The following is a 24,914-nucleotide window of genomic DNA, read 5'->3' as shown; positions in this document are numbered from 1 at the left end:
AGTTAAGCTAGAAAGGCGTATTTTCAAGTAAATACTTTAATCAGAATGATTTTTACCAAACAGTTGCATTTTTCATTAACAAAATACATGTATTTTAAGCAAATAGTTACATTTTCTAACAAATTGTTTGATTTTCTAGCCGCAAATATGAATTTTCTATAAAACACTTGAATTTTTAACACAAAAGCTCATATTCCACCGAAAAAGATTCATTTGTAACCAGACAGCAACATTTTTAACAAAAAAGATTAAATTTCTACAGAAAGAGATACATATTTTTTAATCCAAAAGGATGAATGCGCAAGAAAATAGTTGAATTTTAAATTTAAAAAATTATAAGTTAAGGAAGAACAAAATTTCAATAAAATTCTTGAGTTCTCAAGCTTCGGCCTTTTCAGCCGAGAATATCAAACTTTCAACCAATAATAGTTAGATTTTCTGGTTGTTTTCTATTCATTCTGTTCGCATTTAAGTGAAAAACAACAAAAAGGGTAAAGACTGAACCCTGCAATAAATAAATATGAATTTTGACCACTTATAGACTAAATATTTCAAATAAACATTGAAGTTCATTTTTTATTTTTGACAAAATTTAGGACACTATTTTTTTTTAATTAGTGGCACTATTTACACTATTATTCTCTCCAAGTGAGTCTACTTTTAAAAAATCCAGTCAATTCTATTCAATATCAACCCATTTTATTTATCGCAGTCTAAGTTTCTCAACAATTTTTTGTGAATTTAATAATAATGAAATGAAAAGGCTTTTTTCAAGAATATAATTGAATTGAAAAAATTATATAATTCTATTCATACTATTTTTATTGGTACAAAAATTGTTATCAATTTAAAAAATTGAAATTCGCAATAAAGTAGTAAAATAATTCCTAAAAGTTTGAAATAGGTGCGAAAAAAAATCCAGTCATTTTCTTTTCAAAATTCACTGACTTCCCGTTTTTGTCGAGAACTTATCGAGGTCTTTACTTGCCTTAAAAAATATATTTGAATTACGAAAAATGTTATTTTGAAGCCTGACAAAGAAAAAAATTTTGTATACAACCGTCAACTTTATTAATATAACATACAATCTGCATCTGTTCAATATTAAAATCTAGTAATCATTTTATTACTCATATAAATAAAAATAATTCTCTAATAGATCTAGATGTATAATTAATCTATGAAATTCACAATCAGCTGCCCACGAAAGTGAATAAATTCGCAATAAAAAAATGATAACGCACTCCCAATTTAGTTGGCAAGGTTATGGATAAGCCAAGGGAGAAATTGATTCAGAATAATAAAAAAGAAAATACTATCTCAAAAAAATCAAGAAAAAAAAATCAAAATCTTGCAAAATCGAAATTAATTACCGTTCTCTTTGCGAGCATCTGAAACAGATTCTAGACTAGACTTTTAAATAGAAACATTCCATACGCGTGTAAGAAGGGGTTCCCATAATTCACAATCGGTTTTAAAAATCGAGACTGAAGTATAGATATCCGACTTATTCTATAACGGTGCAAATAGAAGCTACTTAAACCCCTTTTTACACATAAATAACTTGAAATCGTATTTCGTTCTGCATCAACTTTTTGCCAGAGTTCAATTCAACGATTTGAGGTAAGCAGCATCGAATAGATCGAGCTCGTTGGTCAGGTAATTCGCCTTGTTTCTCAAGACCTTAGCACTTGTAGCTGCCTCTTCGAGAGTTCGAAGGGTTGTGGCTATTTTTTTTAGATCCATGTCCATTTCCGAGGTTGCTTCGTCTACCAAGTGGCAAAGACGGGCAAATGTGCTCGAAAGTTCTCTGCAATTCAAAACAATATTCATTAATTTAGAGAATTATGGCAATATCAATTTCAGATCAAATAAAAAATAATCGAAATCTAATCATTTAAAAATTCCCTGACAATCTCGGGTTTTTTTCCAGGTATCATTTTTTTTAACTGAATCCGGAATATGTGTACAGTTTCGCGAGTTTATGATAAATAATGTTTTTTAAATAGTTTTTAAGGATCCAATTAATATGTTTCATTTAGGAAGCGTTAACAACTTATATTGTAAGACGTTCTTAAATATATCAGCACCATCGATGAATTAAAGAATTAAGTGATACTAAAAAATAGCAATTAATTTCCTGAATTTTGAACTAAAATAGACTGGAATAATTACATTTTCATTTGAAAAAGAAAATAATAAAAAAAAACCATTTTCAACAAAAAACTTACAACTGTAATAATTAAATTTCCAGTAAAAAATTAACTTTCAGCCGAAGACAGAACGAATTTTTAACAAATTAGCGCAGTTTTCAAACAAATAGATAATTTTTCAATTAACATGATGAACATTCATACCAAAAATTAGTTTTTAACAAAAGAGTTTCATTTTCAACCAACAAAATTAATGTTTTACCAAGAAGACGTATTTTCAACAAAATACATGCATTTCAACCAAACACTTGACTTTTAAACTGGAAATCAATTTTTGTCCAAATAGTTGAATTTTCAACTAAAAAAATTAATTTTCAATTAAAAATGGAATAGTTAAATTTTCAGTTTATAAAATTAATTTAAAAACAACAAAAACGAATTTCAACAAAATATTTAAATTCTTAACCACTGGAATAGATGAATTTATTCTTAACCCATTCGTTGGCATTGACGCAAAATGCGTCAATCTTCTTTTTTCCTACTTAACTTACTCCGATTTTACATTCAAGTCTTAATGGGGGGGGGGGGGGGGGGGGGGGGTCGCTGAATCCGAATCTGAAGTCAAAATTCGAAAATTTTAAATGGCGGATATTTTTGTCCGTAATTTAAAATTTTTGAATTTTGACTTCATTTTCGGGTTCGGCGACCCCAAAAAACGTAAATACCAAGATTTATCCAAATCAAGCCGTTTTTTGTATTTTCGTCCGCCATATTGGATCCGCCATTTTAGTATTCTGAATTTTTACTTCATATTCGGATTCACCGACCCCAAAAACCCCAGGATACAAATTTTCAGGATAACAAATTTCCCTGCCATTTCGGGCACTTTTTGTCGAATTCTCTCTGCCAACGAAGGGGTTGAAAAGATAAATTTGCAAAAAAAAATGATTATAGGGTCGAAAAATTTGACTGAATTAGTTGAATTTTCAGTTTAAAAAAATCAAAATAGATATATTTTTAACCGAGAAGATGAATTTTCATATCAAATGGTGAGTCACGAACAACAAAAAAGATTTTCTAACAAAAGAGTTTCACTTTCAAAAAAAAAAAATAATGTTCAACTAAAAAGTCGAATTTTCCTCAAAATACATGCATCTTCAACCAAACATTTGACTTTTCAACTGAAGATCAATTTTCGTCCAAATAGTTGAATTTTCAATGAGAAAAATCAAATTATGAATCTAAAATGGAAGTTTGATTTTCAGTTTAAAAAATTATTTTTATCACAAAAAGTGATGAATTTTCAACCAAAATGATCAATCTTTAACTGGAATAGATGAATTTAAGCTAAAGAAGATAACTTTTCAACTAAAATGATGGCATATTCCAATGAATTTCTGAAATTATCAATAAAAAAATTAATTTATATGCAAGAAACAAATTTTCAACACAATAGTTAAAGCTTTAATTGGTACAGTCGATTTTTCTGTAAAAAAATGAATAATAAAAAACGAATTTTGAACAAAATAGTTCAATTTTCAAACAAAAATATGAATTGTCAACAAAACAATTGACACGTTATATCTAAACCAAAATGATTTTAATTTTAAATAAAAAACGGTTGAATTTAACCAATAAAGAAAAATTTCCAATATGAGTTGAATTTTTGACTAAAAAAAATTTTACATTCAAAGGAGAGAAAAAATGTCCACGAAATTGTTGAATTTTAAAGTAAAACCATGAATTTCCAACCAAGAGGATTAATTTTTCTACCTAGAAAGGTCGAATTTCAAAAAAATAGTTTATTTCATGAATATAAAGCTACTTTTCCAAATTAAAAAAAGTTTTATTCCATTGCATATTACAATTTTTAAAAAAATTTAGATAAGCTCTCGAAAAAATGATCAGTCTTTTAAAAAAATTCCCTGACATTTTCAGGTTTTCCAGATGAGTAGACACCCTATTAAATTAAAGATTGTTTTATTTTTTTTTTTTTTTAATTTACTTACTGCTGAACTTGGTGACTGCAATTTGCGGAAGTGAGATCAACAATGAGTTTCAATTTTTTGGTGGCATGATCTACATATTGTCTTTTAAATTCTCGTTCTTTCGCAGTGTTCGTCCAGGTTAATCTTTCGTAGAGATACAAAGCACCATATACTGCGCCAGTAACTGCAATTAACCTCCATCCTACTGTTTTCAGCATCTGGAATAAATAATAGTATATTATGTATCAAGGGGGCGAAAGGAGCAGATTTTTCCCGCTGAAAAATCTACTTTCTTCCCGTGTTGCACAGAGAATTTTATTTCAATCTCGACCGTGGCCACCTTTTGGCCCTGAAAAGCGGACCCGACGCATTTTTCTATAGCTTTGTTCACGCCTCGAATTCTGATCGACTAATTTTTACTTTCACCCCGCAAATTTTACTTTCGCCCCGCTGATTTTACTTTCGCCCCGCTAATTTTACTTTCGCTCCGCAAATTTTACTTTCGCTCCGCAAATTTTACTTTTGTCCCGCAAATTTTACTTTCGCCCCTCAAATCGGGTTTGTGGGAAATATACGTTACTTTCACCCCTATTTTCAGGCGCAAAAGGTGGCCATTTCGGTCGAGTGTGGAATAAAATCTTGTTATTCGAGCAATATACTCGACGGTTCGCCACTCGAATTTTGAGCGTACACCAGATTTCACACAGATTTCACAAGACATCAGGATTTATATTTTTTCTCAGGACTGCCGTAGACTAGTTTACATGAAAAAAGTTAAACCTGACCAATTTAAACCGAAAAAAGTAACAAATTTCTAAACGAAAACGTGACTAAAAGTGAGTAATGTTCTTTTGAATTTAAAGGAGTTCAAAAGAATTTGATTCATAATAGTTCAAAACAAGTTAAATTCAAAAGATTTCAAGCGAATTCGAAAATATCTTTTAAATCCAGAAAATCCCAGTAATTTCAGGAAAGTTGTAGTAAATTTAGAGGAATTTAAGGAGAATAAGGATAAATCGGTGAAACTCATACAAATTAAAGGAGAATCAAACAAAATTCAAGTGAATGGAAAACAATTTTTGAATATAACAAAATTCATTGAATTCACGAAGTTTGGAATCAGTTTGGAAAAATTAAGAGGAATTCAAAAGAATTTGATGAAATGCCTAAAAATTCAAAGTAAGTTTAAAAGTCTGCAGGATGGATGAAACAAAAACTAAAAGAAATTTCAGAAATCCATTGAATTGAGTAGAATTGAATGAATTTAGAAGAATTAAAGTGAATAAATTAAAAAAAGAATTCAGGATAATATAATAAAAATTTAGGGTACATTCCAAATGAATTTGAATGAACTACAAAACATTTAAAAATCTCTTTAAATCTAGTAAATTCTTTGAAATTTATTAAAATATTATAAAATACGGCGAAATACTATAAAATCTGATATATCCTGAGAAACTAATTAAAATCCTTTAAAATCTTTGAAATCTTCGGAAATTCTAGAAAGTTCTCCAAAGCTCCATGACAATTTTGGTTAAATTCTTTAAAATCATTAAAATCTTTCGATAGTCACTGCAAATGTCTTAAAATAACTAAGAATTCCCCGAAAACTTTCAAATATGTTGAAACACCTTCAAATAATTGTAATATATTTTTAATTCTTTGGAATCGATTAATTTTTCAAACACCCTAAAATCTTTAAAATTCTTTGGAATCCCTTAAAATTATTGAAATATATTAAGATTCCTTGGAGCCTTTTATGATACCCTAATATTTTTTAAATCCTTTACAATATTTCAAAATTCATTGAGTCTTTTTAAATCTCTTGAAAATTCTTTGGAATCTTAAACAACAATTTTTAATCCTTTTGAAAGAAAGCCCTTTAAATAATTGAAATCTATTAAAATTTTCTTGGGATATTTTAGAATATCCTAAAATATTTCAGATCCTTTAAAATATTTTGAAATCCCTTGAATTCTTCTGAAATCATTTGAAACTTTTCAAAATGCTTGGAAATTGCTTGGGATTTCTAAAAATACCGTAAAATATTTTCATCGTTTCTCCTTCTTTTCAAATATCTTGGAATATTTTAGAATACCCTAAAATATTTAAAATCCATTGAAATCTATTAAGATTGCTTGGAATACTTTAAAATACTCTATCTTTACTTCAAATCTTTAGAGTATTTTAAATACCCTAAAACTATTAAAATTCTTTGAAAGCCTTTCAAATTATTGAAATCTATTAAAAATTTCTTTGAATCATTAAAAATACGGTAAAATATTTCAAATCCTTTGAAATTTCTTGAAAATTGTTTAAACATTTTTAAAATCCCCTAAAATCTTTAAAATTCTTTGAAATCCCTTAAAGTTATGGAAATCTATTAAGATTCCTTGGAATATTGGTAAATTCCCTACTATATACCAAATCCTTTAAAATGTTTTGAAATATCTTGAAATTTTTAAAAATATCCTAAATTCTTTAGATATTTTTGGAATGCCTTCGAACTAATGAAATCTATTAAAAATGCCTTAGAATCTTTTAAAATACCCTAACATATTGCAAATCCTTAGAAATCTTTCGAAATCCATTGAAAAATTTTGAAGCTCTTGAAAGATCCTTGGAATTTTTAAAAATAGAAAAAATCTTTAAAATCCTTTGGAATACCTTAAAATTATTAAAATTTATTAAAAATTTATTGGAATCTTTAAAAATACCCTAATATCTTTTAAATCCTTTGAAATTCCTTGCAAATTTTTAAGCTCTTGAAAATTCCATGGTATTTTTAAAAATACCCCAAAGTCTTTAAAATTCTTTGAAATGTCATAAAACATTTATTATTATATATTATATTATTAATTATATATCATAATAATTGTTAAAGAAACGTGACCAACAAAATTCCCTGACTTTTTCCGCCCTGATGAAAGCCTGATGAAAGATTTCAGAAGTTTTTACAAATAATTAAAAATATTTCAGAGAGAATTAAAAAGCTTTCCCGAAGGCGTGCTCTAAATGCAAAGAAAAATCGATTTAATAAAAGTAAAAATATATTATTTTAAATGTCACTCACAAATCCGGCAACAATTAATCCGCCCATTGTGCCTTGCGAAGTTATAGAAGCAATTGCGACTCTTGAAGCTAGCGACCAATCATCATGCCTCGTTGGGAAAGAAGTCACGCTCGTAACAAACTTCGAAGAATCTATACTATCCGCAGGAGAAGCAATATACGGTGGAACCTGCAATTAAAACAACACCTTACACTAAACATTCTTCAATCAAAATAGATTCAAAAATTTAAAAAGTTTAAAATTCAAAATTCATTAACTTACATCCTGGGGATAATTTGCAATCGCCACTCGTTGATTCTGTTTGCCAGCAAACCTGCTAATCATCGCAGTAATGCCCCAAGAGAATCTGAATTCTAGGTCCTCGTGGAAATCGGCGCAGAGATTATCGCAGTTGAGCCTGTACAAAATTTCGAAGGGTTCTCTGCGAGGCAGAATATTCAGGGACATTTGCTTCTTGTTGTCCGGGAGTAAAACTGACATTCGCTCGGTCATTTCGCGTTGTGAATTTTCTATATTTAGAGCCAATGCGGTACTGAGCCGTGCTCTTAAATTTGATCCTAAAAAATAAAGAACGAGGGAATAAGTTCAGAAACTTCAGCCAGAAAATTAAATTCAGATTTAGGGATTTAGATTTTTTACAGGATGTCTACTTAAATCCTGGAACAAAATTCCCTAACAATCTCAGGTTTTTTCCAGGTACCTCAAGTTTTTTCCAGGTGTAATTTTTTAACAGTACGGAGCCATTCAATATTTAAAATTTTTTAAAGCAATGAACTCGAAATATGTATACAATTTCGGGAGTTAATAATAAACAATGTTTTCATCATCTTCAGTTTTTAAGGATTCAATTGATATGTTTCATTTAGAAAGCGTTGACAATTTACATTGTAAGGTATTCTTAAATATATAAGCACCATAGATTAATTAAATAATCAAGTAATACTGAAAAAATAACAATTCAGACGAATTTTTAAAGAAATAGTTGAATTTTGAATTAAAAAAGATCAATTTCTAATCAAAAATGGAATACTTACATTTTCAGTTAAACAAATTTTTTTAACCAAAATGATGAATTTTTTAACTAAAATGATGAGTCATCAACTGGAAGTTGAATATTACACTAAAAAGATAAATTTTGAACTAAAAATATGAATCGCTAACTGTTATATTTGAATTTTCTACTAAAAAATGAATTTTCAACCAAATAGTTGGAATTTTGAACTAAAAAAAAATTAAATGAAACATGGAAGTTTAAAAAAATTGGTTAGGAGTTACATTTCTAAAACAAACTGATGATTTTCAACTAAAATGATTAATCTTCAACTCGAATAAATTAATTTTAAACCAAAAAGATTAACTTTTAATCAAGAAAATTAATTTCTACCGAAAAATGCAATTTTCCAACTAAAAAAGATGATTTTTTGAACAAAAATTGTAGTTAAATTTTCGGTAAAAAAAAAGAATTTTAAGGTATAGAGATTAATTTTTCACTAACATGATACACTATTCATCTGAAATAGTAAGATTTTCATTTCAAAAAATAATCATTAAAAAAAAAACAATTTTCAACAAAATAGTTGAAGTTTCCAATGTAATAATTAAATTATGAGTAAGAAATTAACTTTTAACCAAGAAAAATACGACTTTTCAATCAAATAGTTAAATTTTCAATTAAAATGATGAACCCTGAACAAAAAAAATAGTCTTTAACGAAAGGGTTTAACGTTTAACCAAGTAATAAAATGTTCATTCTAAAAAAGATCAATTCTGGACGAAAAATGTAGTAACTGATATTTCAATCAAAAAAGATTTTAATTTCTATTCAAAAACAGTTTAATTCAACTAAAAAATACGACTTTTCAATATGAATTGAATTTTGAACCTATGAAAGATTTTTCTGTCAAGAGAAAGAAAATTATTGCCAAAAAATCGGGTAAATTTCCAACAAAATTCAGGCAGTTTCAACGACATGCTTTAATTGTCAACTAAAAACGATAAATTAAAAAGAATAATAGAATAGTTGAATTTTTAGTTTAAAAAAATTAATTTCAAACAGAAAGAAAACGAGTTCCCAATAAAATAGTTACACAAAGAAATAGGTATAAGTCTACTTTTAAAAAAATGAAGAATTATTGTTATTGAATTTTATATTGCAATTTAAAAAATAAATTAAGCACGCTTTTAGCAGGGACTTAAGGATTTAGATTTTTTACCTAAGCCATTTTCTACGTGGCCGTGAAGTTCCCGTTTGTAAACATTTAATACCAACGGTTCAGGATGGAATGGGACGCTAAATTCATCGACGAGAGCCGAGAGTCTGCGTATTTCGTCACTTAAAGCTTTCGAAACACGCTGTTCGACATCCTCGACCATGTGATGAATTTTATCCTTCATTTCCTGAGTTAACAACAGAAGTTGTTGTTCTGTAAAGTTTAATTTGTCGTGGACTTCTTTTTTGTTGTTGAGTTGTTCAGCTCGCATTTTTTGGGTTCGTTCGAGTATTTCGTCCAGCGTTTGTCGAATCTCCCTGAACATTTGAAGAATTTCATAATTAAATGAAATAATTTTAAATTATCATTCAATATCATTTTACAAATAGGATTCTCTACTAACGTAGCAATGTACTTCCCACGTTGCGAATGTTGTTCGAATTTTGTTTTCACTGCTGACTTTGAAATACACTCTTCGAATTTCCTTTCGAAATCTTGAAACTCAAAGTAGCGATTTTGGAAACCATCAGCAAGTGCTCCATCTCGAAAAAGTAAAATAGTTATATTCAGGGTGGTCAAAAAATTTAATTTTTCAATTGTCCTGACTTTTTACTGACTAATTTTTTATTTTCCTTGACTGAGGAATTTTTTACAAACTGGATAAGACAATTTCAGATTAACATATAACATTTTCCACAAAATAGTTGAATTTTCAACAAAAAAATATTCATTTTCAACCAAGAAAATCAGTCTTCTATAAAACAAAGACAAAGTATCAGCAAAATACATTAATTTTAAACCTAACATTTGAATTTTCAACCAAAATAATGAATTTTCAACGAAGAAGATTAAGTTTGCTACAAAAAAAACGAATTCTTAAAAAAATAATTAATTTTTTAACAAAATAGTTAAATTTTAAATCAAATGATTGAATTTTCAATCACATGATCGAATTTTCAAATTAAAGAAATTAACTTCAACCAAAAGCATTTGCATTTTGCACCTGTTGAATATTTCAATCTACAAAGATGAATTTTCCACCAAACAGTCGAATTTTTAATTTTAAAAAATATTAAATTTCAACCAAAAAACAGTTGCATTTTCAAACAAATAGTTAAATATTCAAACCAATAAGAAAAATTGTTTAGAAGACTGATGAGATTTTAACAAAAAGATGAATTCTCAAACGAAAAATGTAATTTAATATTAAAACAACAGAAAAAAATTAACCAGAGTTACTTTTTCCACATAATAGTTGCTTTTTTAATGAAATAGTTTAGTTTTCAATAAAATAAATTAATTTCTAACAAAATTTGTTGCAAAACGTAAATTAAAAAAAAAAATAGTACATTTTCAACCAAATAGTTACATTTCTAACCAAAAAGAAAAAATTTCAAACAAAGAGGGCCTAGGGTGCGCGACTATTGGTTCTCGCGCTTCGCGCTCGATGATATATTTATCTTGCGCTCCGTGCTCGATAATATATTTACCTCGCGTTCCGTGCTCGGTCTTTGTATATTCCTTACACTTGTGCACAGATTTTTTTAAACTAAAAGTCAAAACATCGACAACAGTAATTTGATGATAGTGACTTCTTTTTTGTTAAAGTTCCTTCGGCTTTAACGAATACATTCTCATCACGTATCTCGTGCTTCGCACTCGAATTTTTATCTCAACTTGTATATCATTTCCATAAATGTATATTCTTACAATTCATAACATGCATTGATATTAAAACAGACTCAGTTTCATTATCTCTTTTTAAAAAAATGCGCATTCTTTAAAAAAATTTGTTATTAAAAATTTTACTGCAACTTCTGCAGTTTTTTCAAAAAATGAATTTACTCATTTCCAATTTTATTTTTACGATTTAAACGTAGCACATACGGTCGAAACATCAGCTTTACCTTTTTTAACTTCTAAATTAAATCCCTACCTTAGTGACCCACAAAACTTCGATTAACGAGGGTTTGGGGGGGGGGGGTGTTTTATGCTAAGAAGTTCAAGCAGCCTTCATACGTTTTTTCTAGTTATATTGCAAGAAATTTTATGAACAAATGCAGGAATCAGGTATTTTCGACAGAAAAATTCGTTTTTTTCGATGTACATTTTTATTTTTTAATTCGGAACTTTATATTTGTAGCAAAATTCATAATTTGTTTACTAATCTTATGATCTTTTCAACAAATTTAATAAACCAATGCATTATTCGGGCATTTGTCGGCAGAAAAGTTCGACTTTTTCAATGTCAGTCTTTTCAGATGGGAACTTGATGGGAATTTCAGCAACATTCATGATAAGTTGATAAATTTTATTATTTCTTTAAACAAATTTGATGAGCAAATGCATTAATCAGGTATTTGTCTAAAGAAAAATTCTTTTTCTTCTATGTCAACAGCTTCAATTAGGATATCGGAAAAAAAATCCATCGACAGATCCTCTAATAATGCATTTGTTTATTAAATTTGTTTTTGAAAAATATAAAATTTATCACCCAATTATGAATTTTGCTGAAATCATATTGAACTTCCCAATTAAAACGACTGAACTCGAAAAAAAACGAATTTTTCCGTCCACAGATGCTCGAATAATGCATTTGTTTTTAAAAATCATAAAATGTGTCAACTCATCATAAATGTTGCCGAATTTATCATGAAGTTCCCAACTGAAGACTATCATTGAAAAAACCGAATTTTTCTGCCGACAAACGCCCAAGCAATGTATTTTTTTAATTTGTTTAAAAAATCATAAGATTAATCAACAAATTATAAATTTTTGTAAAATTATCATAAATTTCCGAATTGAAAAAAATTTACACAGAAAAAAACGAATATTTCTGTCGAAAAATGCCTGATTACTGCATTTGTACATTAAATTTGTTTATAATATAAACAATTATAATCAGAAGATACATTTTTTTACATAATATTGTTTCGGTTCCAATTTCTTACAACATAACTTGAAAAAACGTGTTTTTATGGAAAATCGTAGAAAAAATTTTTCCAACAAATAATTTGTTGATAAAAAATTTTGTTTGTATATTGTCTAATATTGGAATATCCTTAACTGAAACTATTTTATGTAACTTAAGCGGTTTCAACCATTATCCTGTTATTGACGAGCACTGGGAACGTCAAATAGAAAAAAGTTATTTTTTCGTCATATTTGTTTATTTATAAAAAAATTGAAATACCTAATTAAAAAATCAGGCCTGACCAAACAAGTCATTTTTCTTCCGAATTAAACATTTTGTTCTCTTGACTTTTTTCCATATCGTGTTTTTTGGAATTTTGTAATTGCTATAACTCTGGTAAATTTTGGTTTTATAGAAAGAAGTCATTTGGATAAATTGTTCGTCTGTTTGAATACTATGAATATCTGTACAGAAAAATTTTGAAAAAAAGTGGTCTCAAACATTTTCAAAATACGCTCACCTTTTTGAATTTTTATCCAAAAAGACTGGCTAACGAACTTGACCTTTCTTTTAGAACACTAAAAGAGTATAAAAAAGGCCAATTCAATCTGTCAATTCGCGCGAAAGTTATCGGTGCTAACAAACTAAAAATCTACAGACACACAGAGACATTCGTAAAAACCTATTTTTCGGATTCAGGCGGTTTCAAAACGTGGACATTTGACGAAAACGGGGGGGGGGGGGGGGGGGGGGGGGGGGGGGGTCAAATTTTACAGAAATCTAATACCTTCTCTTGATGTGAATTTAAAAAAGTAATTTTTAACGAAAAAAGATCAATTTTCTAACAATAATGGAAAATTAACATTTTCAGTTAAAAAATTATTTTTAGACAAAAAAAACGTATTATCAACAAAACAGTTGAGTTTCCAACCAAAACGATGAACTTTCAACCAACTTCTTTTTTAACAAAGTAATTCAACAGTTACCCAAGTAGTTGAATTTTCAATTCAAAAAGATCAAGATGAATTTTTAACAAAAAGGTCAAAATAGTTGAATTTTCAAATGAACAGTTTTTGGGTAATCATTGAAATCCTTGTACAACCTTTGAAGTCTTTGAGAAATCTTTGGCAATATGAATTTTATACCTGTATTTATTATTTTTTATTTATGTTTAATTTTTACATAGTATAATATTATTATACTATGTCCAAATTTTAATTAAGAAACTTACTGTGAGCAGGATGGCCTCGCTGCTCCTCCAAACGGGCTAACAATGTTTCCTTTGCAGAGATGAAGAAAACTCGTTCCTCCGCGTCTTTCGAATTGTAGACTTTCAACTCCTTAGTGAGAAAATCGATTGCACGTTCCTGATGCTGTGCTCTCACCTAGAAAAAACATGGAATAATTAAAACTATAAATTTAGTATTTATCATAAATTATTCGAGAAATAAAAATTAGCCCGATGCAAAGCAGCAATAAACCTTAAATTGAAAAATCTCAACGTCATTCTCATGATAAAGAACCATTGTAAGAAAATTTAATCGACATCTAAAACTTTGTGCACCGCTGGCCAAAAGCTAAGTTTGTGCATCGTCTTTGCGAAAAAACTCGACTGATACTTACTTTCTTTTGCTCATCGACCAGCTAAGAGATAAATTGTTTATCATGTTTATTTTAGAATTAAGGGACTGCTGTTACATAAAAGTATGATTTCTATAAATGATTGTTTTAAATCATAAATGCTCTTGGTGAAATTGATAAAAAAAAAACATTATGAATATTAATCTTGGCACTAACAGGAACTAAAGCTAAATTAATAAACTACGCTCATAAAATAAGAATGACTAGATAAACTTGAAAATATTCTAAATTACCTCATCTAAAAATTCTGGTTCAGAAGCTGATGCATCCCATCGATTATTCAGAATAAAAATGTTCGGTTTCGACAGTTTCGTTGATACTTTGTGAAAGAAATTTTTCTCCTGCAATAAAAAATGTTTAATTTGTTATACAGGGTGGCGATTCAGCGGACGATTTCAAATTCCCAGTTTTCCTGGTCAAGTTTTGCAATTTTTTTGGTCAACTAAAAGTAAGATATTAATATTTGTTTCTAAACGCAAACATTTATTTAAATTCATGACGCTCATTCCAAACATCCCTTAACGCAACAGAGCAAAAAATTGCAAAATAAATTAATTTTGATATAACTTTTCAAAATTTGCATTAAAAGATATAAATTATCAACCAAAAATGGCATTGCTAAACTTTTGGTTTGAAAAAAATTATTTTGAACAACAAATAACGGATTTTCAAGAAAATAGTTTAATTTTCAACATGAGCGATGAATTTTCTACTGCAATTATGAATTTTTAACTTGAATACTTGAATTTTAAACCAGAAAGATGAGTTTTCAAGAAAATGATGAATCTTTAACTAGAAGAGTTGAATTTTAAAAAAAAAATGACTTCTCGAATAAAAAAAATTAATTAAATTTTTAATCAAAATTATAAATTTTTAACAAAAATTGTAAATATTTAACTAGGATAGTTAAATAAATAATTATTTTATTTTTAAAAAATGCAATAAAATAGTTCAATTTTCGGAAAAAATTCCGTTTCATCTAAATAAAAAAGATTTTTTCAATAAAATTAATTTAAATAAAATGAATTTTCAACAAAATGTTTCAATTTTTAACCAAAAATTATTTTCATTTTGTGTTAAAAACAGTTAAATTCAACCAATAAACAAATATTTTCAACATGAGTTGAATTTTTAATAAAAAACGATTTTTTAGTCAAGGGAGAAAAAAAATCCTAAACATTCTTGTATTTTAATGCAAAAAGATAAATTTTCAATCCCGAGGATTTATTTTTCTCACTAAAAAGAACGAATTTTCAACAAAATACTTTAATTCTGCAATATAAAGCTACTTTCCCAAATAAAAAATATATATTGTTATTTATTTGTATATTATAATTTTAAAAAAATTATACACGCTCTCGAAAAAAATTCTCTGCCTTTAAAAAAAATCCCCGAACATTTAAAGGTTTTTCAGATTAGTATACTCCCTATTGTGTTAATTTTCTACAAAAAGGCGAACTATTCACAAAGTACATACTTTTTTAACGAAAAATAGAATGGGGAAATTTTCCGTTAAATATCTAATTCTTAATAAAAAAAAGGAACGTCCTTTCAGCAAACTAGTTAGCTTTTTTACAGGAATAGTTAAATTATTAATTTAAAAAATGTGTTTTCAACAAAGTAGATACATTAGTAGTTACATTTTCAACCAAAAAATATGAATTCTCAACGAAAAATCTGGTAGTCGATAATTTAACTAAAAAATTCTAATTTTAAATAAAGAAATATTTTATTTAATCCAAAATGAAGAATTTTCAAGAAAGTAGTTGAATCACCTATCAAGAAAGATTTAAATTTTAAACAAAACATTTGCAATTAAGATAAAAAAAATTAAATTTCTTTCAAAATTATTAAAATAATGAAAACTTGACATTTTCTGCGATCAGAAGTAAGTTTCCGGTTTTTAAATTAAATTCGTGGTAATTTCCCGATTTTTTCCTGATCAATACAGTTCCCGGTTTTCCGGTCAAGTCGCCACCCCGATAACAGAAAATAACATTAGCTCGACATTTTTTCAAATACATACCGTGACCATAAGAGTGGATTCAGCATTTGCGACGAGCACAAAAACGTCTGCATCCAGGCAGTGCTTGTCTATCCATTCATCTAGATTTGGAGTTACGTCGACTCCTGGGCTGTCGACAAATACTACATCGTCCCTTAAAAGTAAACATTTATCCTTTGGCCAGAATATTCGAACTAAGTGACTCTCACAAAGTTTTTCTTTGCACAAAGCATGGCCAAGTTGGCCAACCGACTGAACTGGTTGCTTTTCATCAGAGCCTTCAGTTACTAAATAGGATTCATTGTTTTCAGAACCTTCAACTTGAAGAAAGCAGTTTGTCGTGTGCCCAATGCCACTGGGTAATATTTTATCACGCAACATGGCGTTGATTACTGTGCTTTTTCCATTGCTTGTTCTGTCAAAAATAGACTTTTATTAATTTAAAAATGATGAATCTTGTACTGAAGCTGATTACAGGGTTGCTACAAAATACCAATTCCCAAATTCCCTGACACTCTTAATTCTGCAAAATGTAAAATTTTAAAAAAAAGTTTCTTTATAAATTTATTTTAAAGACTTTTAGTGACATTAGTTATGGTTATAGGTGATGTTTCAAACAAGAAAAATTTTCAAATTGATGAAGTTTCAATCAAAAAATATAAATTTAAATTACAAAAATTATTTTTAACAAAAAAAAAAAAACGAATTTTTAGCAAAATGGTCATTAGGGTGCCGCATGAAATCCTTTGTTTCTGATTTTCTAAAACCTTAAATCTGAAATTTCTTTCGTTTGGTGAGAAAATTATTTCCTATTTTTTTTTTTTTTTAATAATTAGAAGTCGCTATAAAGTGTTTTATTCAGAATAAATGATTTGTTAATTTTAGGACAAGTCTTAATAAAAAAAAACTCTTTTCCAACAGTAGAAATTGTTGTCAGTGAGGTAAGTAATATTTCCTGAGAGTTTTATAATTAAAACAAAAAATAGGGATGAATTTGAGTCAACTTAAAAAATTTTTTCTCAATCAAACCAATCTTAGGGACACATGGCATTCTAATAAATTAGTTTCTGCACTGCACATGATGGAATAATTTAAATTGTAAAAATAAAAATTCAAAAACATTGTAATATCGAATATTCGGCATAAAACACTTCATAGCGACCTCTGAATATTATTATTTTTTCTAATCTAAAAAAAATAAGGAATCATTTTCTTACCAAAAGAAAGAAATTTTAGATTTAAGGTTTAAAGAAAATAAAAAACATAGGATTTTTAAGGCATCCTAACGGTTACATTTTCAACCAAAGATTAATTTTCAACCAAAAAGACGAATTTTGAAATAGATGAAGTTTAACTAAAAAATATAAATTTTAAATTACGAAAATGAGTTTCAACAAAAAAAATGAATTTTCGACCAAATTGTTACATATTCCACAAAAAGACGAAATTTCAACAAAATACATGAATTTTCATCCAAGGAATTGAGTTTCCAACTCAGAAAAAAAGTTTTTAACAAAAAATGAAATATTTAAGTGTTCAGTAAAAACAGTTAATTTTCATTTTCAAACAAAAAACGGGAATTTTCAACAAAATAGTGAAATTTTGAAGCAGAGAGACGAATCTTTAATAAAAAATGACTTCTCAACGAAAAGTGTAACAGTCGATATTTCGAACAAAAAGTATTTTAATTTTGACTAAAAAAAAGTTGAATTCATCCAAAAAATAAGATTTTTCAACCCATAAATTGAATCCTATCCTAAAACTAGTGAAATTACAAATAAAAACGAGAAATTTTGAACAAAACAGTTTTCTACACGAAAAAAGGAATTTTTAACAAAATGGTTAATTTTCAAAATTGTTGAATTTTGAATTAAGCAAAAACCGACTTTTCTACAAAAAAGTTGAATTTTCAACCAAACAAATATGAATTTTCAACTAAAAAAACTAAATTTTATCAAAATAGTTCAATTATCACTCAAGGAAATAAGTATTTTAACAAAAATAATGACAACCCAAAATATAAATTTTCAACTAGAAAGGTCTAACTTTTAACAAAATCGTTCAATTATCAACCAAAGAAATAAGTTTTTAACCAAAATAATGAATCTTTAGCCCAAAAAATGCATTATTAACCAAATAGTTGAATTATCAACTAAAAGTAGAATAGTTCTGCAAAACAGTTGACTTTTTAACCCGAAAAATATGAACTTTCAAGTAAAAAAAATCTCATTTTTATCAGAATAGTTGAATTTTCAACCAAAGAAATGAGTTTTAAACTAAAATAATGAATCTTCAGACCAAAAAATGTGTTTTAAACCAAATAGTTGACTTATCAACCAAAAATAGAATAGTTACATTTTCAATTGAAATGTTAATTTTTAACCAAAAAGACAAATTTCCAGGAAAATACATGAATTTTCAGCTTAACTGAATTTTCAACTAAAGAAAAAAAAACGGTTTGACCTAAAATAATAAATTATCAACCAACCAAAAAGAACTTTTAACAAAGTAGTTCCACATTCAACTAAGTGGTCGAATTTACATTTAAAAAAATAAATTTTCAACGAAAAGTGTCTTGGTTGATATTTCAACCTAAATTTTTTTTTATTTTAAACCATCAAAAATTGAATTCGCCCGAAAAAGAAGAATTTTTAACAAAATAGTTCAATTCCCAATGAACGCAGGTTAATTTTCAGCCAAACAATAGCATCTTTCGCAAAAAAATTAGTTTCAACCAAAAAGATCAATTTTTCAACAAGAAGATTAATATTCTACTACGAACGACAAATTTTCAGCAAAATATATGAATTTACAACTAAAGAAGATAGATTTTTAACAAAAAGAAAAAGTTTTTTGAACTAGAATGATGAATCGACCAAAAAAATTACTGAAAAAATGAAATTTCAACAATAACAGATGAATTTTTAATAAAAAAATCGAATTTTTAAAAAAGAATTACGTTCTTAATGCAAAAATATATACCTCCAACAAAATGATCAAACCACTAGATGAATTCTTAACCAAAATAATGATAAAGTTATACATTTGTAAGACTTACTTTTTATTAAGAAAAATTTTCCCTAAGTTTTATAAAATCATAGTAAGATTTTGCCCCTAAAGATACCCCTAAATTTCAATTTCTCTTTAGTGAAAATTCCCTGGCCTGTGACAACCCTCGATTAATATTAAATTTACCTTCCGAAGAAAGCAACTTTCATGTTATCTCGTCTGAGAACATCTCGAATCCCTTGAACTTTCTCGACATACGCGGTGGCTCTCGTTGCCTCTTCAGCACTGATGATGTCTCGATCATCTCGAAGAGCTAGGAAAAATATATAAAAAACATTTTTTATCTTATTTATCCAAATGACAGGCCTCACAGTCCTTTGAAAGTTTAGAAGCATAAAAAAAACTTTTAAAAAATTCATTGAATTCAATAGAATTGATTGAACTTAATAGATCAAAAGAATTCAGGGTGAATTCCAAATGAATTGCAAAAAATATATAAAAATCTGTTGAAATATTTGAGACCCTACTAAATCCTTCAGTTCTTATAAATAAATTTTTGGGAATTCATTAAAATATTATTATAAATAAAGCTTTTAGAATCCGTTAAAATTATTGAAATCCACGGCGATTATATAAAACCCCTTGGAATCTTGTAAAATATCTTAACAACAAATTGTAGGTGTTGTAAAATCGTTCCATATCTTCCGAAGTTCTTTAAAACCACATGCAAATTTTTTGAAATCTCTTAAAATTATTAAAACCCTTGGAAATGCCTTCAAATTGTTAATATCTCTTGAAAATGTCCTAAAATATTTCAAAGTCTTTGAAATCCCTTCAAACTATTGAAATAAATAAAAAAAACTCTGGGAATCGTTTAAGATTTCGTAAAATTGAAAAAAATTAAACATTACCTTCAATCTTTTAAAATAGCCTACAATAGTTCAAATTCTTTAAAATCTTTTGAAAACTTAAAAAAATAATTAAGGTCTTTAAAATGCCAATGTATATAGAAAAATGGCTTATAATATTTCAAGTCCTTTAATCATTCTATCCAATGATCCTCAGGATTAATTAAATGGAAACTTTTAAAAATTCAAAAAAATTCATTGAATTAATTAGAATTGAGTAAATTTGGAAGAATTCAACAAGTTTTCCAGCAATTCCTAGGAACTAAATTCAAGGCCTTTTCCAGGTTTTTTTTTACATCAAATAATGAAAAAACCGTTTTTTATACATGTAAAAGATAAAACATTTCATTTTTTCATTGGCCAACAATTTCTCAAGAAACCAGAATCATAAATAAACAAGTTCTTAATTTTTTGCTACCATAAGTCGTCTTTATGAAATCTTTGGAAATATTTTTAAAAATTTGTAAAGTCTTTGACCTCCTTGAAATTTTTGAAATCTTTGTGAATTCGTCGAAATCTTTTGAAGTATTTAAAATCTTTAGGAAATCTTGAAATTTCTGTGAAATCTTTGTGACCATTTTTGTAAAATCTTTGAAATCCTTAAATTCTTGGAAACCTTTGCGGAATTTTTTGAAATATACCTTTTGCAATTGTTAAAACTTTTTAAATGTTCTGAAATCTTTGATATTTTTTAACATTTTTTAAATTCTTAAAATCTCTTGAAATCTTTTGAAATCCTTATATATTCTTTTAAATAATTGTGAAATATTTTATCCATATTTTGTATTTATTTGAAATCACTGCAATATTTCAAACTTGTGTGATTATATTTTAAAGTTTTCTACAAAAATGTGAAGTTGTTTCAAATCTTTTAAATGTTTTGTATTTTGGTCTAATGTACCCTTTTTGAAATCTTTGAATATGAAATCTTTATGAAATTTGTATGAAAACTTCAAAATATTTGTTAAATGTTTTGTATTCAATTGAAATCATAAAAATATTTGAAATCTGTTAAATCTTTGTGAAAAGTTTTGACATCTTAGTGAAACGTTCGAAATCTTTATTAAATCTTTAACAATTTTGTGAAATCTTTTAAAATCTTCGAAACAAATTTGAAATTATTTAAAATCTTAAACATTTTTTAAATCGTAGAAATTGTTATGAAATCTTTTAAATATTTATGAAAGCTTTCTTTACTCTTTGTTTGTGAAATTTTTCGTGTTCATTTGAAATCATTGAAATACTTAAAACTGTTTTAAAGTCTTTTAAATGTTTTAAAAACTGGTTTACTGCACCGGTTTTGAAACCTTTGGAATTCTTCTATTCTTCTGGAATCTTTATGAAATCTTAGAAATCTTTTGTATTCATCTAAAGTCATTAAAATGTTTGTAATATTTGGAAATTTATGTAAAATCTTTGAATTTTGGTGGAAACGTCTTCTTAAAATCTTTGAAATTCTTGCAATCTTTATGAAATGTTCCAAATTTTTGGGAAATTTCAATAAAGCCTTTATGAAATATTTTCAAATATTTGCGAGATTTTTCTGAAATCTTTTTATTCGATAAAATTATTTTATAAATATTTTATTATTTTATATATTATATTATTATATTTATATATTTATATATGTTTTATAATCTGGTGTACACTCAAAAATCGAGTCGTAAAACCATTAAAAATCCGTTATATCGCCATGGCTCATTCTAATTCTGAAACTGAATTAACATCGAAATTTTCAACTCATAATTTTTATAATTTTTAAGTTAAATACATCATAATAAAATGTATACTTTAATATTCTATATTAGCGGAGACGAAATAAAAAAAGGAAAGGATTATTTACAATGTTAAAGTCTGTAATAAGTAAAAGATAAATTATGTATTGAGAAATAAAAAGCTTTTAGACGGCAAGATTTCTTCAAGGTTGTCGTGAAAAATTCAAAGAGATTCCAAGGTTTTCCAGGTTACAAAAAATTTAAGGTTTTCAAGGTCACAAGTCATAAGGACACAAGTCATTTATTGAAAAACATGTACCTATAGTGACTTTATCTTAAAAAAGTAGCTGCTTTAATCACATAACAAAATTCCCGACAATTTTCCGGTTCTTAGACGTTTCTCCCGGTCAATGAAATTTAAAACTTCGAACTCTAAAGCTAAACAATTTTCCATTAGAAGTAATAAAAACTGAGCTGTAAATAATTTTAATCAATTTTAAGCTAGAAATATTAAAAATTGAATGATTACATTTTTGTTATAAACTGAACACTTCTTAAATTAAAATATTTTTACATTTATTCAAATTTTAAATTATTTTTAAACATTTTCAGAACTTCTAAACATCTTTTAAAATGATTTGAAATCTTCCTAATTTTCTTATCTTAAATCTTGCAGAATACAAAAATATTTCCCTGAAAAAATCTATATTTTTCTTTTAAATTAGGCCGTGTGCGTTATTGGCATCGAAATTCAGGACGAAAAACGAATTTTGAGAGTATAAATAGACACTTCGTTTGGATTATTTGGAATAATTTCAAACTTTAAAATAATTGTTAATAATTTCAGACCATCTAAATATCTCTTTAGCTAACTCGAAATTTTTCTAGGAATTACAGGTTTTCAATATTTATTATACATAAAAATTCAAACATTTTACTTATTAATTAAATTATTTCAAATAGAACAATTAAAATTGTAATGTTCAAAGTTTAATTTTTTGTTTATTTTTGAATATTTGATTTATAATTACTGATATTTTTTTTAATAACGTTTCAACCGAGAATTTACATATTTTTAACTATTTAATACTTTCCAATTGAAACAGTTTATTCTGTAACAATAAATTCTGGGAATTCTTAAATTTTAAACTGTTTCCGAATCGTCTTATAAAATCAATTATTGTTCACTTGTTAGTCGTTAATGTATATTTTAATTTTAAAAATCATTATTTATATTCACATTTGATCAAGTAAAAAGGTTTTATAAAAAATTGTCGATTTCAAACGCTACTAATTTTTCATTTATTAAGTCTTTAAAACTGAATTTTAAAATTATTTAAAGGAAAAATGTACGCTTAAAAATTAAAATTCAAAATTTGTACGTGAAAGACTTTCCAATTACGCATTGAAAACTCAATGATATCATAATTGAAAAAGATAACAATTCATTTTAAAAAACGGTTGAAATCAAAGGAAATGTTTTTTAAAATACATTTGTGAAATTCCCGGTCAAAAAATAAATTCAGTCTTTTTCCGGTTTTTCCCTGTCTCATAAAATTCCCGGTTTCTCGGTCCAGCGGCCACCCTGGTAACTGAAAAGCGATTTCAGAAAAAAGTGACTAATAGTGACTGCGAGGTAGCCTTCATTATTTTGTGCGGTCATTTCCTGATTTTTGTTATTTTTTTAAGTTTCTGACACTTGGAAGCGTTGATATTTTTATACATTTTTTTTTAAGTTCCATTATGGGCTGCAAATAGGGTACAATAGGGGACCAAATCTTGAAAAGAGGGTACTTTAGGGACCTTAACTGAATATATAGGTTAAAATAGAGGATATAGGAACCGGTCTGTGAGGCCTAGCCTGACCTGACCGCTTTAAAATGAAATATCAATTTTCAAAGTAGACACGTACATCCCATAAATCCAACCGTGTCTTGCACATAGTCCTCTATTTCCTCGAAAATGTGGTTGATCTTTTTCTTGGCCTTGACGAAAATCTGTAGAGGTGAATTTTCAGTTCTAGCATCATTCGAGCGAAATTGACTTTCGCCGCCAATCATAGACATTGTGCGATTTATATAAGCAGCCATTTGTCCTTATATTTTAGGGTACGATGAATTACTTAGCAAAACAACGAACATAAAGTGCAAGGTAGATTGGACAGAATTCTGATGCAGTGCACAGCATGCGGGACCAACTGAAATCAAAAGAAAAAGCAGTGTTTGAGCATATAATAATACATTTAAGAAAAGGATTTCTATTTCTACCTACTGTAAACAACACATTTTGCAATATACATTTTAAACAGGTGCTAATCTGAACAAAATACATCAAGACAATGTACGTAATTATTTATATTTCTTAAAGAATTCTATTTATATCGAGATTGACAATTGAGTCACTGAAATGTTGTAAATTATTCAATATTCCTCAAGTTTTCACTAACAACTATTTATATAATCGTAACATGAAGAAAATTTTTAAAAATCTTAAATCTTATCAGTGCTGCCTTGCAGTTGTAGGGTATTGAATTGAGTTGCAACTTTAAAATACAATAACAAAACAATTCAAAAAGAAATCACCATAATTCATCGAAAAGTGTAAAAAGCAGTTTTAAAATGACCTAATCTCATCATCATGATGACAAACAGTGCAAAATCCAATAAAGAAGGGCAGAGTTTAAATATTTTCGGAGATGATCTAGGTTCTTGACTTTATAAATATGAAATTCTCTTTAACACAAAAAATGAACAAAAAAAAAACTAAAATTACTCAAACTATAATATAAATAGCAAAATATGAGTAGAAAGGAAATACGTGAATTAATTCGACAATAAACATTAATTCCAAGAACCTGCTTGTTTTCTGACATTGAGCCGTACATCCATAAAATTTCTAGCTGTCGACACTTAACACTCGTCTTGGCACTACAACTAAAATATTTTGCCTGCATTAATTTTCTGGCCGAAATTACCAAAAATTTACATATTTTATCTGACGTAACGCGAGATTTGCGCAGTAGACGAGCAAAATATAGCGCACGAGTATGATTAGAATTTACTAACCTATAAATATGTGTATCAAAATGATTTATCAGATGATATACTACAAGAAATGTAGAGATAACCATTTATCGTGGGTTCAGAACTTACCTTTTTTTGTAGTAGCTTTTCAAGCTGGCCCAGCACAAACACGAAGACTAATCATTTGTAAAAATGGAAATTTTTGTTTTTCTTTCGTTTATCACGCGTGAACTTGCGTGAACTAAAGAATGAAAAATTCTTCTATTTTCACTCAC

At 27.5% G+C, this 24,914-nt stretch overlaps 1 protein-coding gene across 2 annotated transcripts; it reads right to left on the bottom strand.

Moving 5' to 3' along the window:
• Positions 1–1,047: 1,047 nt before the first annotated feature.
• LOC117174253 (transmembrane GTPase Marf) lies at positions 1,048–24,881 on the bottom strand. Of its 2 annotated transcripts, none has more exons than XM_033363167.1 (12): positions 24,769–24,881; positions 23,529–23,813; positions 19,180–19,306; positions 16,006–16,399; positions 14,213–14,320; positions 13,570–13,723; positions 9,828–9,966; positions 9,428–9,741; positions 7,476–7,771; positions 7,215–7,382; positions 4,163–4,359; positions 1,048–1,810 (listed from the first exon to the last, which is right to left on the bottom strand). In XM_033363167.1, exons 2-12 carry the CDS (start codon positions 23,704–23,706, stop codon positions 1,606–1,608), a joined length of 2,280 nt encoding a protein of 759 aa, XP_033219058.1. In that variant the 5' UTR covers positions 23,707–23,813; positions 24,769–24,881; the 3' UTR covers positions 1,048–1,605. The 2 variants fall into 2 exon arrangements, with proteins under 2 accessions (XP_033219058.1, XP_033219059.1); XM_033363168.1 differs by lacking the exon at positions 24,769–24,881 and adding an exon at positions 24,471–24,609.
• Between the last annotated feature and the right edge of the window lie 33 nt (positions 24,882–24,914).

The sequence above is a fragment of the Belonocnema kinseyi genome, chromosome 6 (assembly GCF_010883055.1).
Source record: "Belonocnema kinseyi isolate 2016_QV_RU_SX_M_011 chromosome 6, B_treatae_v1, whole genome shotgun sequence".
Classification (NCBI taxonomy): Eukaryota; Metazoa; Arthropoda; class Insecta; order Hymenoptera; family Cynipidae; genus Belonocnema; species Belonocnema kinseyi.
Note: the sequence above shows the minus strand (reverse complement) of the source record. Positions and strands in the feature narration are given on the sequence as shown.